Here is an 18985-nt window from a genome sequence, read left to right as displayed (position 1 = left end):
TTCGGACAGCTAATGGGAGGGGGAGCGAGATTTCAGACACTGGGTGGGAGGGGGAGCGAGATTTCAGACTGTGGATGGGAGGGGGAGGGAGACCGGAGAGGAATTGAGTGAGGGAGGAGCGATACCGGAGAGGCAGCTGCAGGGGGAGTCAGACGTGAGTAACATTATAGACACGCCTCTTGTTTGTGCTAAATAAACAGCTGGTGTTACTCTATAAAATGCAGTTCATATTAAATGGTCCATTGATTCATGTGCTAATTAATGGTCAATACATTGGGGGTCAGTGGAGTTTGCCTTAAGTTTAAACCTTGCACTCCTTCCTGACCCTGCTCCGTCTGTCATTGCCTGATATGGAAGTTACGTACATTTTTGCAAGTTATGTAAACTGCGTAAATTTAAGGTTCCAATGATGTTGTGGGGCCCCATAAGCAGGTATTCTGCTGCTGGATTGTTCATGTAGGAGATACGCATATACAAGTATAGGACCCGTTATCCAGAATGCTCGGGACCAAGGGTATTCAGGATAAGTGGTCTTTCTGTAATTTGGATCTCCATTCCTTACGTGTGCTAAAGAATCAATAAAACATTAATTAAACCCTAAAGGATTGTTTTGCATCCAATAAGGATTATTTATATCTTAGTTGGGATCAGTTACAAGGTACTGTTTTATTACTACAGAGAAAAAAGAAATCGGTTTCAAATTTCTGAATTATTTGATTAAAATGGAGTCTATGGGAGATGGGCATTCCGTAATTCAGCTTTCCGGATAAGGGATCCCAATATCTGTGATTCAGTGAAATTGCTTTCATTATAAACATCTGACGTTACGCTATAATAAGCAGTTTGTATAAATAGTTAAAATGAATATGTGCTAATATGTCAATTCATTGGGGGCAGTTGGATTTAATTCATTAGCGGTCAGTGGAGTTTTCCCCCCGCCTGACCCTGGCGAGCATCTCTGCATTGTTTTTAGCTTGATACACAAGTTACGTAAGTAAATTGCATTTGTTTTGATATAACTTAATACGTGACATGGGCCCCCTTATGGAAGAAGATTTCACCAGGGAGGCACGGGTGTGCCCCCCTCTCTCCCCAGATGGCTGTCCTGATTATATCACAACGTAAGGTCAATTGCCAAATGCATTACAAGGGTATATTTTACAGTGTGTTTTTGACTCTTGTGCTTTATTCTACTAAGTGTTATAGCTTTTTTTAATGTAGCATCAGTGGGTTATGTAGTGACAGGACCAAAGTTAACTGTGGTGCTGCTTTTCTTGTTGCTGTAAAGTGGTAATTCTGAATTGTTGGCCAGGACAAACTTTTGCCAGTTCTTACATAACTCCCTAAGTATGACTACAACTAATTAGAGGGGCTTAATATTAATTATTTGACTGGATGTGATAACTGTTACATGGAAATAAGTTACCAACCTCCTAAATACCAGGTCTTTATAATGCGTCTCTGGTGTGTCAGTCAATATTCTGCAAAAATATCTGCCATCATAGTACATGTAAGTACAATGTAAGTATATAGTAAGTGATAGCAATAGAAATAATGCCCCAGTCATAAACTCATTAGCAAATCATTTGCCTATCAAGTGCTGCAGTTGTAATGAGAACAAACAACAAAGTAGTATTATACAGCAGCATTCTCTTGTGGGGTCTCCAGGGCTTTCTATAAAATAAGGCTGATCCTCTTGTGTCGGTTATTAATTGCTTTATATGTTACTCTGTATTTCCAGTGTATGAAACCCACTTATTGTACAGCGCTGCGGAATATGTTGGCGCTTTATAAATAAATGTTAATAATAATGATTAAGAAAATTCATGTTAAATTGGTTTTTGTTGCATTTACTAAGTGTGAATTGTGGTTGCAAATCCAGGAGGGCAGCAACATGTGCGTATGACCAGAAGGGTTGGGTAGATCTGGGTATTCTAAACTGGACAAGCACAGAGTTTTTTTTTCTCAGCACCAGTTATTCCTGTGGGGACATTTTTGATTTTCATAACCATTAGAACTGCTTTCAGGTAACCTATTGTTTCTCCTACTCCCATGTAACTGGAGGATTCCCAAGCCAGACTTGGATTTCTTACTATTGAGTGCTATTCTATCTACTGGGAGCTGCAATCCTGCTCCCTTCCCATTGGTTTGCTGATCGGCTGCTGGGAGGGGGGTGATATCACTCCAACTTGCAGCTCAGCAGTAAAGTGTGACTGAAGTTTATCAGAGCACAGGTCACATGGTTGTGACACCCTAGGAAATTAAGACATGGCTAGCCCTATGTGAAATTTCAAAATTCTAAAAAAATCTGTTTGTGCTTTTGAAAAACCAATTCCAATGCAGGATTCTGCTGGAGAAGCTCCATTAACTGATGTGTTTTATTAAAAAAAAAATGTTTTTCCATGACAGTATTCCTTTAAATAAACCCAATAGAATTGCTTTGCCCCAAAGAGCATTAATTACATTCTAGTCAGGATAAAGTACAAGGTACTGTTATATTATTACAAAGAAAAAGTAAATTATTTCTAAAACATTATTTCTGAATGTTTGTTTTCCTTCTTCCCAGGAATTTCTTTTCCTATGAACAAAAGACCTTAAATCATTGTCTGGTGTCTCTGGTTGGAAGTTGTTTGGTAAAGTGTGGGAAACTGTACAGACGGACTCAAAGATAATTCAGCAGGTAAGTTCTTGTTTTTGTCCGTGAGTAAGCTGGAAAAAGAATTCTTATTTATGCAGACTTAAGGGCCTGCAAGTGATTTTTATCCTCAGCTCTTTTTCTTTTCAGAACCTGTAAGGTTTTTTTTAACCAGTGGTATATTAGTCATTCCATTGCTTTAATGGGATTGTTCACCTTTTGAGCTAACTTTTAGTACAGGTATGGGATCCCTTATCTGGAAACCCGTTATCCAGAAAGCTCCAAATTACGGAAAGCCTGTCTCCCATAGACTCCATTTTAATCAAATAATTCAGAATTTTAAAACGGATTTCCCTTTTCTCTGTAGTAATAAAACAGTACCTTGTAATTGATCCCAAATAAGATATAACTAATCCTTATTGGATGCAAAACAATCCTATTGGGTTTATTGTTTTATTGATTTTTTAGTAGACTTAACGTATGGAGATCCAAATTATGGAAAGACCCCTTATCCGGAATACCCTTGGTCCCAAGCATTCTGGATAATGGGTCCTATACCTGTATTTAAGTTTGTGTAGAGAGTAATATTCTAAGGCAATTTGCAGCTGTTCTAATTTTTCATTATTTGTGGCTTTTGATTCATTTCACTTTTTGCTCAGCAACTCTGCATAATACCAGCAGTTATCTGGTTGCTGGGGGTTCGAATTACCCTAGCAACTAGGGAGTGGTTTGAATAGAAAAATAATTAATAAAAAGTAACTGTAACATTGTAACCTCACAGGGCAAAAGATTTTTATAAAGACCAACTGAAAAGTTGCTTAGAATTAGCAATTCTAGAGTAGAGCCTCTTTAAATATCTGCTTTGATGATTTTGTAATTTCTCTGACTGTTGGAAAATTGTTGGATTCCCCAGTTTGATATTTGTGCTATAAATTTGCTCCTAAATGTGTCATAATCCTTAAGTTACTTGCAGATTTTCTGCTAGTATGACTTTTTTACTTAAAGGTCAGATATTTGTTTGTTATTTGGTCTGACCTGCCCTGATATCCGTCAGGCTGTGTAGTATTTCTGATTCAGGGGGCCGTGCTGGCCATGAGGTAACAGTAAGATAATATGGAGACCATAGCTAAGTGAATGGAAAAAACAGCTGAAGGTAGACCAGAGACAAGTTCTTAGCAAAAGGGAAATGGACAGTGGTTTAGAACATTAACCAGCGTAAAATAAAAATTGTTTGCCTAGGGAAAATATGTGTAGACAAAGAAAAAAAAAATAACTATGGATGCACCGAACCTATTTTTTTGGAACCTCCAAACCCACCCAGCAGGATTCGGCCGAATCCCGAACTGAATTCTAATTAGCATATGCAAATTTATGCTTATTAGGATGTCGATTCGGTTCTCCCGGGACTGCACATCCGGCCGAAACCGAATCCTTAAAACGCCGGGATTCGGTGCATCCCTAAAAATAACAGAAGTAAAATAAGAAGAAGAAATTAGAAAGTTATTTTGGTATAGTGCAGAATGATTGGTATATTGCTGGTGTGATGCCATTATACAAAAAGGGATTCCCTTGTCAACCTAAAATCTATAGGCCTGTTAGGATATTTCAAATCACATTACTATAGGGCTTATTTATGATTGCAGTTGCAAAAGTGGGCGCAGTCATATAAATTGATGCCATTAATTACGGTTCCAGAGTCCCCACTGCAGGCAGCACCAATTCACACAGCAGTATTGAGCCTAAAGAAGTCGCCACAGGCAAAAAGTGATGCCATCCAAAAATTTCCGGTGCAAATGTCACTGCTTAGTTTTAAAGTACAAAGCCATTTACTGGCCCAAACAGTGGAGGGTGCTCAGGATGCATGATCTTGAAATCTAAAAACAAAGTGTTAATTGTAAAAGTGCTTATTATGGTAATTTTATACCCTATATGTCCCCTTTAATATATACCAGGTGTTTTTTTTACCTGTAATGTCACCCAGCAGTTTTTCTTGGTCACCAAACTCTGCTCCTGCTTCAACCTTTCATGCAGTAATAAAATAATCTTTACAGAATCTGGTGTGCCTGCACAGTATTTGCAAAAGCGCTTGTGTAGAAAATGTTCTATTTTGTCTGGAGTTGTGGGGGAAGTAATTAAATATTCCCCTCTCCGCTTTCCGTCTGGCATATATAGGAGTGCAGGTGGCCCCCATGGCCATACCTCTAACCTGCTGGTAAAACTGATGATCAAATCGGAAGAAATTGTTCTTGCCTCTACTAAGATGGCTTTTTAACAGGAAACTAAGCAATATCTGATGTCAGCAAGTACATTTAACTTTTTGCCCTTTACTAAGTTGGTGCTAATGGTTTCACTATGAAAAACTGTGATTTGAGATATAAGAAAGGGCATTGGACCTCCCTGCATTCTACTATGGGAGATAACGTGATCTGTGAGAGCGTGTACACGGGAGAATCTAAAGTGCACTGAGACCCCATATTGATGGTCTCAATGGTCTCTTAATTAGGCAGTAATGGAAATACTTCAGTGGAAATAGCAACGGTCTGGCTGTGAAACTGTAATGCCATTACAATGAATTAGGTGGCCATACATAGGTGGTTATACTGTATAACATGTTTATGCTCAGGCATACACCTCATATTCAGGTCTGTGATTCAGAGCTGCCCCAGAGTGTGGCAGAGTTTCTCGTTTCATTTGCAGATACTGAACCGGCAGATATAAAGCTGTGTAGTTTTTAGGCCCCACTGGCCTTTTTTTCAAGCTAACCTGGGACACACTTCCATCTTAAAGTGAAGAAAACAGCGCCATCTACTGACATCAATATGTTAGACACAGTGTCAGTATTATTTAAGCATACAAAGTAACACTTATCTGTCCATTTTATCCATCATTTTTTTGTAAAAAAAAAAAGTAAAACAGCCAATTAATTTTCATGCATTTGTTATTAGAAAAAACATCTATCTAGTGTTTTGCAAAATACTGCCTTTTCACAAATTAGTTTGTGAAATCACTAGTGGCACCCATATATTCACTTTACATAAGAGCACATTAAAATGCAGCAAGACCCACTGAAGGCGGAGTAGAGTGCAAATCACTTACCTGATTGTACCCTCATACACATGGGTATTTGTGTTTGCTGTGTTATAGATTTTAACAACATATGGCAACTTAGGCTACATCCGCATTCACTGTGTCTTTGGGTACAGACCGAGGGGGGGGGGTTATACTGTAGGTTTAACAGGTTACACATCTAGAAAACACAGCTAGCAATGCTGCCCTGATTGCAATTTAATTTCCTTGCAATCAGTGCAGCCCTGCAACATGCAGTTAGTAGCGGTACTGCCAGGGGAAATAAAGATACAGACACAAGTGTAAAGGCTCGGTTGCCAACTTTTTTTAGTCGGTTGCCAACCCTTATTTAGTGCATAAACAGACAGGGTTGCTGTTTTTAAAAATGCGCACAATGATTTGTAATGAGCCTACAAAATAATTTTGTGTGCATAATCATGCATTAGAGGGAACATAGGGTGGAATGTATAAACCTAACAAACAGTGCTGTAATCATTGTTAACACCACATTATATATAATAATATAGCCTCAGCCATAACAACACTAAATTATATAGAAACACCTGGCTCCGTTTACAGCTAATGCACATGCTCACAAAGAGCTGTAGGCAGAGTGACCTATTTATGTCCCAAAGATATCCTGGAGCAAATTTAACTTATTGGGTGTCAGTTCATAACTACAAGCCCTATAATCAGGGTTGAAGCTTCTATCTGTCCTCGGTCATGCCCAGACAGGGCCAGCTTAATTTAGTGATGAATCCTCCAGGTTAGAAATTATGGGTGCACAATAAAACTGCTACCATATTACCCTTATTAGCTATAAGTTCTTGTGGAAAGTTTCTGAATACTAGAGGTGGGCACATTAAATACCATTTGAAGTGGTGAAAAAATGAAAAGTAACAGTTTTGTCTGCAGATGTAGTATTCTCAAACACAAGCATTTGACTCTTAATATAATATCTAATAGAGGTGATAATTACATGTTTTGTCCTTTAAACATCCTTATGCAATATACATTTATAATGGAAGATACTGGAAAGTATAGTTGGTTCCCCACTCCTTGCCATCTTTGTATTTTAACCTCCTCTTCCTTTTTTTATTTTTGGTTTTAAAAAATTTCTAAGGGTTATGTCAGACTGGGTGCTTTTTCACTCACAGGAAATCTCCACTACCCCCAGGTGACTAAGCTCTGTTATTCCTTTTACCTGAGGCACAGTAAACGGGAATCACCAGGCATAAAGTATAGTTTAATTGATAAAAAAATACAGGGATGTCATTTTCCCATGGGAAAGATACACCTATCTTTTACCCCTGATTCCCATTTTGCCAATTTGAAAAAAAAGTATTTTTTGAGCTTTGTCACCTCCAGAGAGTACAGATTTCCTGCAGGTAACCAAACATCCCATCTGAAATTGCTGTATCAGTCAACACTATGCTTGTTGCCTAGCTAACCACACCTAAACTGGATGTAGGTACCTGGGAAAATAAGCATATATTGTAGGCACAATAACCGATACCAGTTGAACTCATTTGTGTAATTAGCATCATTTATTTTCTTTAATTGACTCTTCTTGACATTAATATATGACTTTATATAACACTTATTCCTTGGTGCGTCTCTACCGAGAAAGGTGAATGCATATATATAGGCATATATATAATATTCTGATGCTTTAAATCGCCAGCATCATACAAACTTAGTATTTGTTTTGTTTTTTTACTAATTCTTTTTATATTCTTGTGTCTCTCCTTTAGGACTGTGTTCCATCATGGAGCAGAGATGTCTTCAAAATCCCTATCCTGATTACAGTCAGGAGGTCTCAACATCCTTTAACTCCACAGGTCAAGTAAGTGGTATAATTAGTTGTGCGTTACCTATAATGGAGTCTCAAAGAAATACTAGTGTGTTGCCTCCTGCACATGGATTATAGGAAGTGCAGACGATGATGTATAACCTCTTTCTAGGAGGGGAGGAAGATTGTGTTTGTCCACTGAACTGAGCTGTACATCTATAATAGCCAAAGGGCAAATAACCCTCACCCATCTGTGCTAGAGTGCTGTGCACATACAAGTATACATATGCAGTATATTGCTTATTTTATATTAATCCATGGCATGAAAAGAATTAAGTAGCATAATCTGCCACTGTTTGTTCCTTTCCACCTACTATTTTTTGGCTAATGCTATAAATGCTTCCCCTTAATGCTTACAATGCACACTAAGTAAGGCTTTTGCCCCTTACTGCACTGATTTTCAATTGTAAAAGGGAAAATCTATTTCTGTACCACTCCATACGGATGCAGATGTGATTCTTGGTTTGACTTGAACACATGGAATATAAATTTGCAGAGATTTTTAGATGGTATTTCCTTTAGTTTAATGCAAACAAGGACAGGCTAAAGCTGTTTGTGTTGTATGTCATATAATTAGGGGTAGAAGACCTTCCTGGGCAATGCCAGGAATGTAGTGGGTCAGGACAATCATGATTAATTTGCAGTTTCAGTTCCCTTATAAGACATGTTTTCCTCCCAAACTATTGTATGGCCCATTAACTGAATGTAACAAGTTTAAATTTAAATAAGTCATTAACGTACTTTTCTCTTTATCCTTTCTAGCTGACGTTTGAGTTTGTTCATTGCCTTAACAATAAGATCAAGGAGCTGCTACAGGCTATGGAAAAAGGACTCAAATCTGCCGACCCTGGAGACTACACTGTGTACACAGGCTGGGCAGGTAGTGTATTCACTGGAGAGAATATACAACATTAGGGGGGAAGCTTCTATTGGTGAGATAAAACAAGAAGCTTGTTTTCAGATTCAAAGCACAAATTGAAATGCACAGTTTCTGGAGCATTCATTATGCAGATAAAAATTCAGATTAAGTGCATTCCTATGTACACATTTCCAAAATTTGAATTATACTTCCATCAATTAAATTTACAAATGACACAAGCACTTGGGTGTTTTATCCGCTGACACCTGTTTCATTAGTGCGGCACAGAATAATTAGTTGTGCCCAGCTAAACATGCCCAAACCTCGTCAGATCTATTATGCCCTGTTTTAACCGCAGTGGAGGATGTAAAATTTAAATCAACTGTGCAGCTATGTGTTCCTTGCCCTTTAATGTGAAATAAGAAATGTTTAATGAGAGAAATATATTCTTCACTCCAAGAAGTATAACTAACCAAGGTAATTGAACTTAGTCACATAGTCATTGTAGCAGCTCTCTAGTTATTCATTGTGTGTTTCAGGCATTGCTCTCTTGTATTTGCATTTGTCTGATATATATGGGGATTCATCCCTTCTGCAAAAGGCCCATGAGTATATCAGCAAGAGCCTGCGCTGCCTGACAAGACGTGATGTCACATTTCTGTGTGGAGACGCTGGACCTTATGCAGTGGGAGCAGCTGTGTTTCAGAAGGTTGGGCATATAAAGGAAGCTGAAGATTGCGTCAAAAGGTACTTATCATCTGCATGCTACAAATGTAATTATATTAATAGTTTAAAACTATTCAATAGCTTTAAAATACAAACCACAGTTTGGGAACCCCTGTCCAGCTTGGAGTATATTGGAATATTTCCTTTTCTGAGATGCCAGTGTTATTAATCTCTTTACATGCTATCAGCAATGTTAGACAAGTCAGATAATTATTGCAGTTTTTCTGGGAAAAATATTTATTTGGTTCTTTATTTCCTTTCCACTGTATTACAGTTATGACACTGTGTACCTCTATGCATGTTTTTCTTTTATGCAATAAATGTTGCCACTGTCTCCTGTTAGATTAACTACTCTACAATGCTATTGCCAAATTCTTCTGTAAAACCACCTAGACATTCCCTCCTGCCCTCTGCCTAACAGTGGCCACACATGGGCTGACCCATATAATACTCTGACCATTTAACCCCCATGCAGAAAGGACAATTGCCATACAAGTAATTATACATGTGTATGTCCAATTCTCCAAGTTCTCCAAGTTGTTCTGACCAAGCAGAATATCATGATGTGAAGAGGAACTGCTGCACTTTTTGACAGCCTAACTGTCCAACCAAATCTCTGCATCTTTTGCCTGCTTTAGGTTGATATGTCATTGAATGTGTAAAAAGAATAAAAAAATCGCAAAATAAAAACAGGCATTCCGCAATGCTATAATGGCCATTGTGCAGTTTATTACATTGCAAATGTCTTAAAAACACCTGGGACAGTGTTGCAAATTTTTTCTCATAACGTAACTGCTTTTTCATTATAACATTCACTTTGCACACATCAGATCACACAATCTCATATCAATTGTCAGTTGAGTTGCAAAGTAGTTGCTAAGTAGTCGCAAAGTATATTTTAATTGTGAGCAAAGGAAAAATTAGTTGCGCAGAAGAAAATTTGTTTGTTTTCCGAATATTCTTTCCGCTAATGCTATTTACTACATAGAAGGAAATGTCTGTTAAATGCCTGTTATCAGATTTACAACATCTTGCATCTCTGCAGCCTCATTCAAATGTATCCTTCTGTGGTAAGGCCAGACTCTGGACTCCCAGATGAGCTTCTCTATGGGCGTATGGGATACTTGTACTCCCTGCTTTTTGTCAACAAACAGTTTGGAGAGGAGAAGATCCCCTCTAGCTACATCCAACAGGTACAGTCCATATATTATGTGAATGTATCACAAAGCTTGTACCATTTTTTTGAGAATTAAATTTTGTGCTGAACTGTGATATGCCTAGGAAAAAAATGTCACAGATGTATCCCCCTAAATATACTTTTGCCAAACACTGATAAAGCAAGCCGTACACTTATACAAATTGATGTACACTAGGCGAGGCTTAAAAGTTGGTCACCCTGGCTTGACTTAACTGGCATCCCCAGGCATCTATCCTTGCTTTACACCAGTGATCCCCAACCAGTGGCTTGTGAGCAACTTGTTGTTCTCCAACCCCTTGTGGCCTCAAAGCAGGTAATTATTTTTGAATTTCTGCTAAGGAGGCAAGTTTTGGTTGCATAACAACCAGGTGTACTGACAAACAGAGCCTTCTGTAGGCTCCAGCCCACATAGGGGCTACCAAATAGGCAATCATAGCTCATATTGCTATCCCTAGGAACCTTTTTCATGCTTGTGTTGCTCCCCAACACTTTATCCATTGAAATGTGGCTCATGGGTATAAAAGCTTGGGGATCCCTGCTTTACACTGTAATAGCAGTGAGACCTCACCCACTAGAACTTAAAGGAGAAGGAAAGTCTAAGTCACTTGTGGGTGCCAAAATGTTAGGCACCCCCAAGTGACTTAAATCGATTAGCTTTTACCTCGGGCTGGTGCCCCTGTTCGGAGAGAACAGCACCAGCCCGGGGTAGCAGCGATCGCTTCCCTCTTCCTTGTTCGCTGCGCGTGCATGCGCAGTAGAGTGAAAATCCGAACTTTGAACAGAGAAGTCAGCTTTTCACTCTATTGCGCATGCATTTTTCCGGCTGGTGCTGTTTTCTCCTAACAGGGGCATCAGCCCGGGGTACAAGGTAAGCGATTTAAGTCACTTGGGAGTGCCTAACATTTTGGCACCCCCAAGTGACTTAGACTTTCCTTGTCCTTTAATACTAATCTTCAAAGAAATGACATGGACTGCAAGGTTAATATTGGCAAATACCTGATTGGTTGCCATGGGTTACTGCCCAGGTGGGAATTTGCCTGGTCTTTGTAAATTACCCCCCGTATGTTCTCTCTAAAATGGAATATGATGTTATATGATGACCACTTCAATAACAAAAAAGAAAAAAAAATGTTAAGAACCCATGCAGGGTAATTGATACCAGCACAGTGAATGGAGGGTATAGGGTGAGAACATTATATACTGTAACATACAAATTATCTGAATGGACCTTGTCTAAATATGACGGATCCAAAGCAAGAACACAAAATAATGGAAATTAGTAGAAAGCATTAAGTATTTTTGGAACATAACATTTTACCATATGTCCTTCCTTCAGGTGTGTAACACTGTGCTGGAGTCCGGAGACAGACTGTCGGGGAGAAGGAACCTAAAATCCCAGAGCCCTCTGATGTACGAATGGTACAGAGAGTACTATGTGGGACCTGCCCATGGATTAGCAGGAATATACTACTTTCTAATGCAGGTGAGCAAAATGCCATAGAAAATGACTTGAATAATAATTTGAACTGCCTTGTAGCAGCAGGGTAAGCTGTATAACCATAAAGAAGCAGAGAACAAGACTACTAAATAATGGAATGCTATTAACTCATTATAATTTACCAATGCAAAGCTTTTTTACAATGGAAAGCTAGGTAGCTGAGGGAACTGCAAAGTAATGAAAAATAAACTGAACTTTGGATTTTGATTGGGTTTTATTTGCTAATAATGGTGCACCAGGACATAGATCTAGTTCAGTATAATTTGTCTCCATGTTTCTCCTCAGCCTGAATGTAACATCAGTAGTGAAAAGTTGCAGAACCTTGTTCGGCCAAGTGTGGAATACGTCAGCCGTCTCAAGTTTCCATCTGGCAACTTCCCTGCTTGCATTGGTGACCGTCGGGACCTGCTTGTACACTGGTGCCATGGGGCTCCTGGTGTCATTTACATGCTTATTCAGGCCTACAAGGTACTAGGACTAATCCTTAATTTCTTACCGAAACTACAACTAGAAAAAAATCTAGAAATGCCACTTAGAATTGTAGAGGTATAGGACACCATATCTGGAAACCCTTTATCCACGATGTTCGGAATTATGGAAAGGCCATCTCCCATAGAGTACATTTTAAGGAAATTATAGTTTTAAAAAATTATTTCCTTTTTCTCTGTAATAATAAAACAGTACCTTGTATGTGATAGTAACTAAGCTGCATGAATCGATATTGTAGGCAAAACAATCTTATTGGGTTTGTTTACTTTTTTTTAAAAGATTTAAGGTTTGGAAATCCAAATTAAGGAAAGATCTCTTATCCATAAAACCCTAGCTCCCATGCATTCCATATAATAGATCCTATACCTGAAATTGCCCATTGTGCCAATTCTGCCATGGGGAAAGTTGAGCAATTCGCCTCAAATGACACTGTTTTAGTGTAGGGAACACACTCTGTACAAAAGCACATTGGCATCAGGCCAGGCCCTCAGATGGCAGTTGACTTTAAGAACCCCTTATTGCGCACACCCAGGGTCGGACTGGGCTGCTGGGGCACTGGGAAAAAAACCCGGAGGGCCCCGGCAACCCAGACCCAATCCCCGCTGGGTGCCCCACCGATCCGCCCGTCTCTTTTCCGACGCTCTGCAGATATGCACTTGTGGGAGGGGGTCAGACGGGTGGTGGGAGCCCCTGCAGGGGGTTGCGATGGTGGCGGGGGCCATTGGGGGGTGCAGGGCCCCTGAGGCAGAAGCCCCAGTGGGCCCTACACCCCCAAGTCCGACCCTGTGCACACCTGTTTTGGTAACTGCAGTCCACTTAAGGGGAAACTGCAGCAAACCCAATTCCACTGCCCCCTTTGTCACCCGCTTCCCATTCTGTAGAAATGGAAACATGCTAATGCAGTAGCCACTAAGTATTGTTAGTTTATATTTTTGTCAGGTCTCGCCTGCCAAAGGCTCTTTATAATACTTCTTGTTGAAATAAGTAGTGTTCCGCCAGAATTTTCCTTCCTTCTACTTAGTAGCAATCAAAATGCCTAGTACATGCTAGCCATTAAAATGTCATATAAAGGTTAAAAAAATCAGTAATGGACTCTATAATAACATAATGTTAAAAATATAAATTTTGAATTTTTTTTTTCTTAAGGTTTTTGGTGAACAGCAGTATCTGGTAGATGCTTTACAATGTGCTGAGGTGGCTTGGCATTATGGTTTGCTGAAGAAAGGTTATGGATTATGCCATGGAGCAGCAGGGAATGCATACAGCTTCCTAGCACTTTACAACCTGACCAAAGATGTCAAGTTTCTCTACAGAGCCTGCAAGGTACCTTTTACTGAATATTGGCAATATTTCACATTTATTTTGATGAATGTATACATCAAGAGTAATCAATATGGCTAATAGGAAATGTTTAGAATAACCTATTTTTAAATGTTAATATATAAAGTAAAGTGACTTTAACCATGCTTATGTAGAAGAAACCTTACCCTTCCCATTTACCTATGTGGCGGTAGAGGATACACAGAATGCTGTAGTATGTGCACAATCAGTTTCAAATTTGGTAGTTTACTATAAAAGGAAATTGCCCATTGGATGCTTTTTAAATAATGCATGACATAAGCCCTACATGTTGCCTATTTCCATGTTATATTTTTGCTGGCAGTTTGCAGAGTGGTGCATGGATTATGGGACACATGGTTGCAGAACTGCAGACACCCCTTATTCACTTTTTGAAGGTAAAGTAAATCTTGTATATGGCTCACTGAAACTTGTGTTGAATAAAAATAATGTAGCACTTTAAAATAATAAATTAGAAGTCACCTCTGAGTCTTCTAAAATATACAATTATATATATTCTTATTCTCTTTTGCTGCCTCTCTATATAAATAGAAATACATATATACAGCAGTTTCCTAATGTTTTCTGAATGGGACCCAGATGAAATCTGCACCCATGAGCTGGTATAGAATTAACACCATATCATATTTGAATTGCTGTTGCCTATGAGAAAGAGGTGCCTCTGTATTACAAAAAAGTTCATGGGGACCCACCTTAAATAGCACAGGGACCCAGTTTTGGGTGCTAACCCTTAGGTTTAGAATCAGATAAAAAAAGTCAGATACGCCAGGATAATTAAGCTAGAAAATTTGAGTAGATATTATTTAATATAACACTTTTTCATTTTTTTTTTTCTATTTCCAAAGCATTTGTAACTTCAGGCCCAAAAATGAGTATTTACTATGCTCTTCTGTTTCCTTTTTTTCTTTGGTAGGAATGGCTGGAACTATCTATTTCCTCTCTGATTTACTGGAGCCCACAAAAGCGAAATTTCCATCATTTGAAATGTAAAGAAAATGGATTTGCTTGAACTCTATTCAGTGTTGCCAAACATTGCCTGGGGCGAGACATGTTATTAATGATTCCCAATGAGTCTTTAAAGTAGTCAGCTCAGGATTTATGTATTCAGTGGTCACATCCAGCTTTGTACATAGCTGTATTCCTTGTGCATGTACATACTGGCAAGGGATGTCTAACCTATGACCCCCCTGCTTTTTATGTTTACCTGAAAAACACTTTATGCAGGGAGTTGTAGCTCAAGTACAGCGGCAGCTTGGGCAAGCCTGTGGTAGAAATGGTGTTTTCTGTACAGAGGCACTCACAGGCTTTGGTATTTTTTGTTTGCTTTATAAGAAACTAATTGCAGATGAAGAGTCTCAAGAGAGAATTGCAGGGAAAGGGTGTTCCTGTAGCTTATAACTTTTTCTCATGTCATAACTAGCTTGACTTAAGTAGCATTTACACAAAATCTCAACCTAACAGTTTATGGCTTCCCTAAGCAGCTCTAGTTTTGAATTCCTTTTAATGAGTTATGTTGCAGTATTCAACCTTTTGCTAAAAGAATATTGCTAAGTTTGAATGCACTTCTTTAATTCGAATGTAACTAAACCTTTGCTGCTAGATGCCATTATCAGTCTCAGAAAGAAAAGCGGCATCCCTGAGGCCACTCGCCCCAACTCAAGTGGTTTTATTTGAATTCAAGTCATTGGTTTATTACCTGAAAGAGGTAAAGGCTGTAGTTTAGCAAGCCACAATGCATTCCTTAAGATGGCCATACACGCACCGATAATACCTACTAAACCTAGTTTGGTACGATATTCTGTGCGTGTATGGCAAGTCGGTGAGTCGACCAATATCGCAGGAGGCTGCTGATATCGGTCGACTCGCCGATCGGCCAGGTTAAAAGATTTTGATCGGCACCATAGAAGGCGCCTGACCAAAATCTGCCTTCAGCGCTGAATCGGCAGAAGGAGGTAGAAATCCGATTGTTTCTACCTCCTTATCTGCCTGTTTCAGCCCTGAAGGTTAGTGGCGGATCTGACGATCTTTCGTGCGGCCAATGGTCGCACAAAAGATCGCCACGTGTGTGGCCACCTTTAGACTTTAGGGACTTTGTATATATTGAAGGAAAACGTAGTTCATTATTCTAGTGATCAAAATGATTCTACATTTAGAATGTTATAGATCATAAAGGCACTTTGTGTGGAGATTCATCCTATTGTGTATAATTGAAGACAAAAACTATCCTTACCATGATAAAGAGTCAAGCCTTTGATTTCCAGTTCAAATCTTGGGCAGTTATGTGTCCTGAGTGATTGATTGGCTTAAAAGTGTCAGCAATATTAATTTTAGAAATTTCTGCTCTACACCCCTCTGCAGGCCAATGATATGATCACATGAAGGGAGTAGGGTTGCTTGCCAAAATACAAGTGGTGGTTGCAGTAATTCCTACAATGCTGGGTGGGACTGTAACCAATAGGACATGGGATTTCACATTTGCTTTCTAATCAAAAATGTGGTTTACCTGCAGTAATCTGAATTTAGAGGCTACTTTTTTACCCTACTCTATTCTAACCTTCAACCAAATGCTTTGCTGCTAGTGAGTGAGCCTAGCAACAAGATCATACTTTAAATGCCACACTAAAGGGTCTTGTGAATAAAAGTTTAACGGAGAAGGAAAGGCTAAATCACTAGGGAATTCAAAATGTCAGGCACCCCCCAGTAATTGTAATCGCTTACCTGAAACCCCTGACCCATGCTTTTGTTAGTAGAAAACTGCAGTGATCCCTGGGGCCCGCACACACACGGTTGAGCAAAAAAAAAAACAGCTTTTTTGTTAGTTTGGCTTTTCACTCTACTTCATATGTGAGAAGACCGAAGGAAGAGTAGGAACGCTCACTCTGTGCCTAGCATTTAGGCACCCCCCAGTTATTGTAACTTTCCTTCTCCTTTAAGTAATTCAAAAACCTTAAAAATGTAGGCCATACCAAAATAAATATATATATATGTGTGTGTATATATATATATATATATATATATATATGTGTGTGTGTATATATATATATATATATATATATGTGTATATATACAGTTGTGCTCAGAATAATAGCAGTGTGTGGCCACTAGACCCAAAAAAAACCAATCTTGCTTTCATCAGTCCACCAAATGTTTAGGCCAGTCAGTATGTTCTTTGGCAATTGTAACCTCTTTAGCGCGTCTTTTTTTCAACAATGGGACTTGCAGGGGTTCTTGCCAATAGCTTGGCTTCACATAGGTGTGTTCTAATTGTAACAATACTCGCTGATCATTGGCCGAGTCTTTGACATTTTGGATATTTTTCAATCAATTCCAATGGTAGTTTTCCATTTTCTTCCATGTCTTTCAGGTTTTGGTTGCCATTTTAAAGCAATTGAGATCATTTTAGCTAAGCAGCCTATCATTCTCTGCACTTCTTTATATGTTTTCCCCTCTCAAATCAACGTTTTAATAAAAGTATGTTGTTTTTCTAAACAACTGGAACGACCCAGAAGAAATGCACTATAACCAGCATGCACAACATTTGCTGCCTACCTTCCTTAAAAAAGGGCTGTAATTGACACCTGTTTTTTTACCTCACTAACTAAACCCCACACTGCTATTATTTTTAACAATAAGTTCAGTTAATGATTCAATTACACAGAATCAGCAGCATGCATGTCATGACTGTCTGTTGGATAAATATTACTCTACTACACCTACTAATAAATTATTTGACATGTAGAAATATAATTTCTACTAAAAACAGTGATTGATCAGGTTAGTGATCTCATGTCGGACTGCTATTATTCTGAACACAACTGTGTATGTGTGTGTGTATATATACATACATACACATTTAGTAGATAATGCAGCCCCTACTGTAATTTGTAAAGGTATTATAAAAGTCAGACAGGAAGGAAATGCTGAGGGAAGAGTACAGCAGTGACAACTGCTGTGTCTAGGTTATAATTATATAATTTATAAACTGTAGATTATATATATTTACCAAACTGTAAATTATATCCCTATAAACACACCGTTTAAAACATAAAGACACCGCAGTTGTCACTGCTGCATTCTTCTCACAGCTTTTCCCCCCAAGTATATATATGGCCTGTCTTATATAGAGAGAATGGACCACACCTGCTAGAGTATAGTTAAAATGGGGGTTCTACTACATGTATATGTGTATGTATATATATAAGTAGAACCCCCATTTTAGCCAAATTCTAGCAGGTGTGTTTTGAAAGTTGCCTCATTTTTTGGCCAGCCCACAGCTTGTTCTAAATTGCCTGACAGTACCTGCCCTTAGCCAGATACAGGGCAGACTTTCATTTTCTTTCCTTTAAGAACATGTCAGACTGTGAATCCCTCTTACTGGATTGAATTCTATGGCTGTATGTATGTAAATATGTAATGAAACCATGCATAGGAAATACCAATTTTGCAGTGGCAAGTGCATTTAGGGATTTGTAGTAAGACAGTAAGAAAGTTTGTCCTATTCTGGTAACCAATGACTTGTTACAGGTTTGGAACTAGTACAAGTTTACTGCTAAGCGACTGATAAAGATACTGGACTGGAGAAAGGAGCACAAGTGTTACTAAATAACTACTCCAAGTTGTATATTATCTTTTCTTAATAATTAATATTAAGAATGCTTTAGTGATGTGACACTAACATTATTTGTTTCTTGGTATTTGCTATGCTTGCTAAAGTTTCAGTACTGGATGAGGCACTATTAGCCTTTCTTGATAGATGCTGATTTGTGTTTCAAATTTCCTAATAAACTATTTGCCACAAAACCTGTGGCTGCTTTTTGTTTAACTCAAAATCTGTTTATTTCAGTTTCTTATTTATAGAAAAGAATGTGTTTTTGGATGTTGTGAATTATTCATTATATTAATGACATCGATGCCACTGCACCTCCTGGCCTTCAGATTCAGAAAAGCCTTACTCCACTTCTAGCATACAGAGGTTTTGTTTGGCATTATACTGTTATTCCAATTAAATACCAAAATAGATACGTGGGTAGGACTTTTTGTTTTAGATCTCTACAATAAAGACAAGTTTTAGTGGATTAAGGAGTGTGTGCCATTTCTCCTTCAATCGATTATACTCCAAATCAGTACAAGTTGTCAATGTAAAGTCATTAACTCAGTTTTGTTACACAGGCAAAATTGCTTTCCTCCAACTCCACACACAAAAATGTCCCTTTTGTTTTCTGAGGTCTGACTCACTAATCATGCCTAATCATTCCTGTTTTGCAGAGGGGTGTAAGAGTTTTCTCATCCCAAAACAAGCTCAA

General features: G+C 38.6%; 1 protein-coding gene across 2 annotated transcripts; it reads left to right on the top strand.

The window, feature by feature from the left end:
* The first annotated feature begins 63 nt into the window (after positions 1-63).
* Positions 64-18511, top strand: lancl1 (LanC like 1). 2 transcript variants are annotated; one of them, NM_001016046.3, is given in 12 exon segments: positions 81-154; positions 2567-2680; positions 7456-7547; positions 8316-8433; positions 8952-9159; positions 10184-10331; positions 11673-11819; positions 12120-12302; positions 13470-13646; positions 13987-14059; positions 14596-17551; positions 17891-18482. In NM_001016046.3, coding segments are annotated over 9 exon segments (1209 nt in total). In that variant the 5' UTR covers positions 81-154; positions 2567-2680; positions 7456-7469; the 3' UTR covers positions 14673-17551; positions 17891-18482.
* The last annotated feature ends 474 nt before the right edge of the window (positions 18512-18985 follow it).

The sequence above is a fragment of the Xenopus tropicalis genome, chromosome 9, assembly GCF_000004195.4.
Source record: "Xenopus tropicalis strain Nigerian chromosome 9, UCB_Xtro_10.0, whole genome shotgun sequence".
In the NCBI taxonomy this organism is placed as follows: Eukaryota; Metazoa; Chordata; class Amphibia; order Anura; family Pipidae; genus Xenopus; species Xenopus tropicalis.
Note: the sequence above shows the minus strand (reverse complement) of the source record. Positions and strands in the feature narration are given on the sequence as shown.

What these genes read in the sequence shown, in the direction of transcription:
- lancl1 (XM_031892662.1), top strand. Translation starts at nt 7,470, where the DNA reads ATGGAGCAGAGATGTCTTCAAAATCCCTATCCTGATTACAGTCAGGAG. An exon ending in TGTGTACACAGGCTGGGCAG is followed by an intron (nt 8,434 to 8,951) that starts GTAGTGTATTCA and finishes TGTGTGTTTCAG; the next exon opens with GCATTGCTCTCTTGTATTTG. An exon ending in CCCTTATTCACTTTTTGAAG is followed by an intron (nt 14,060 to 14,595) that starts GTAAAGTAAATC and finishes TTTCTTTGGTAG; the next exon opens with GAATGGCTGGAACTATCTAT.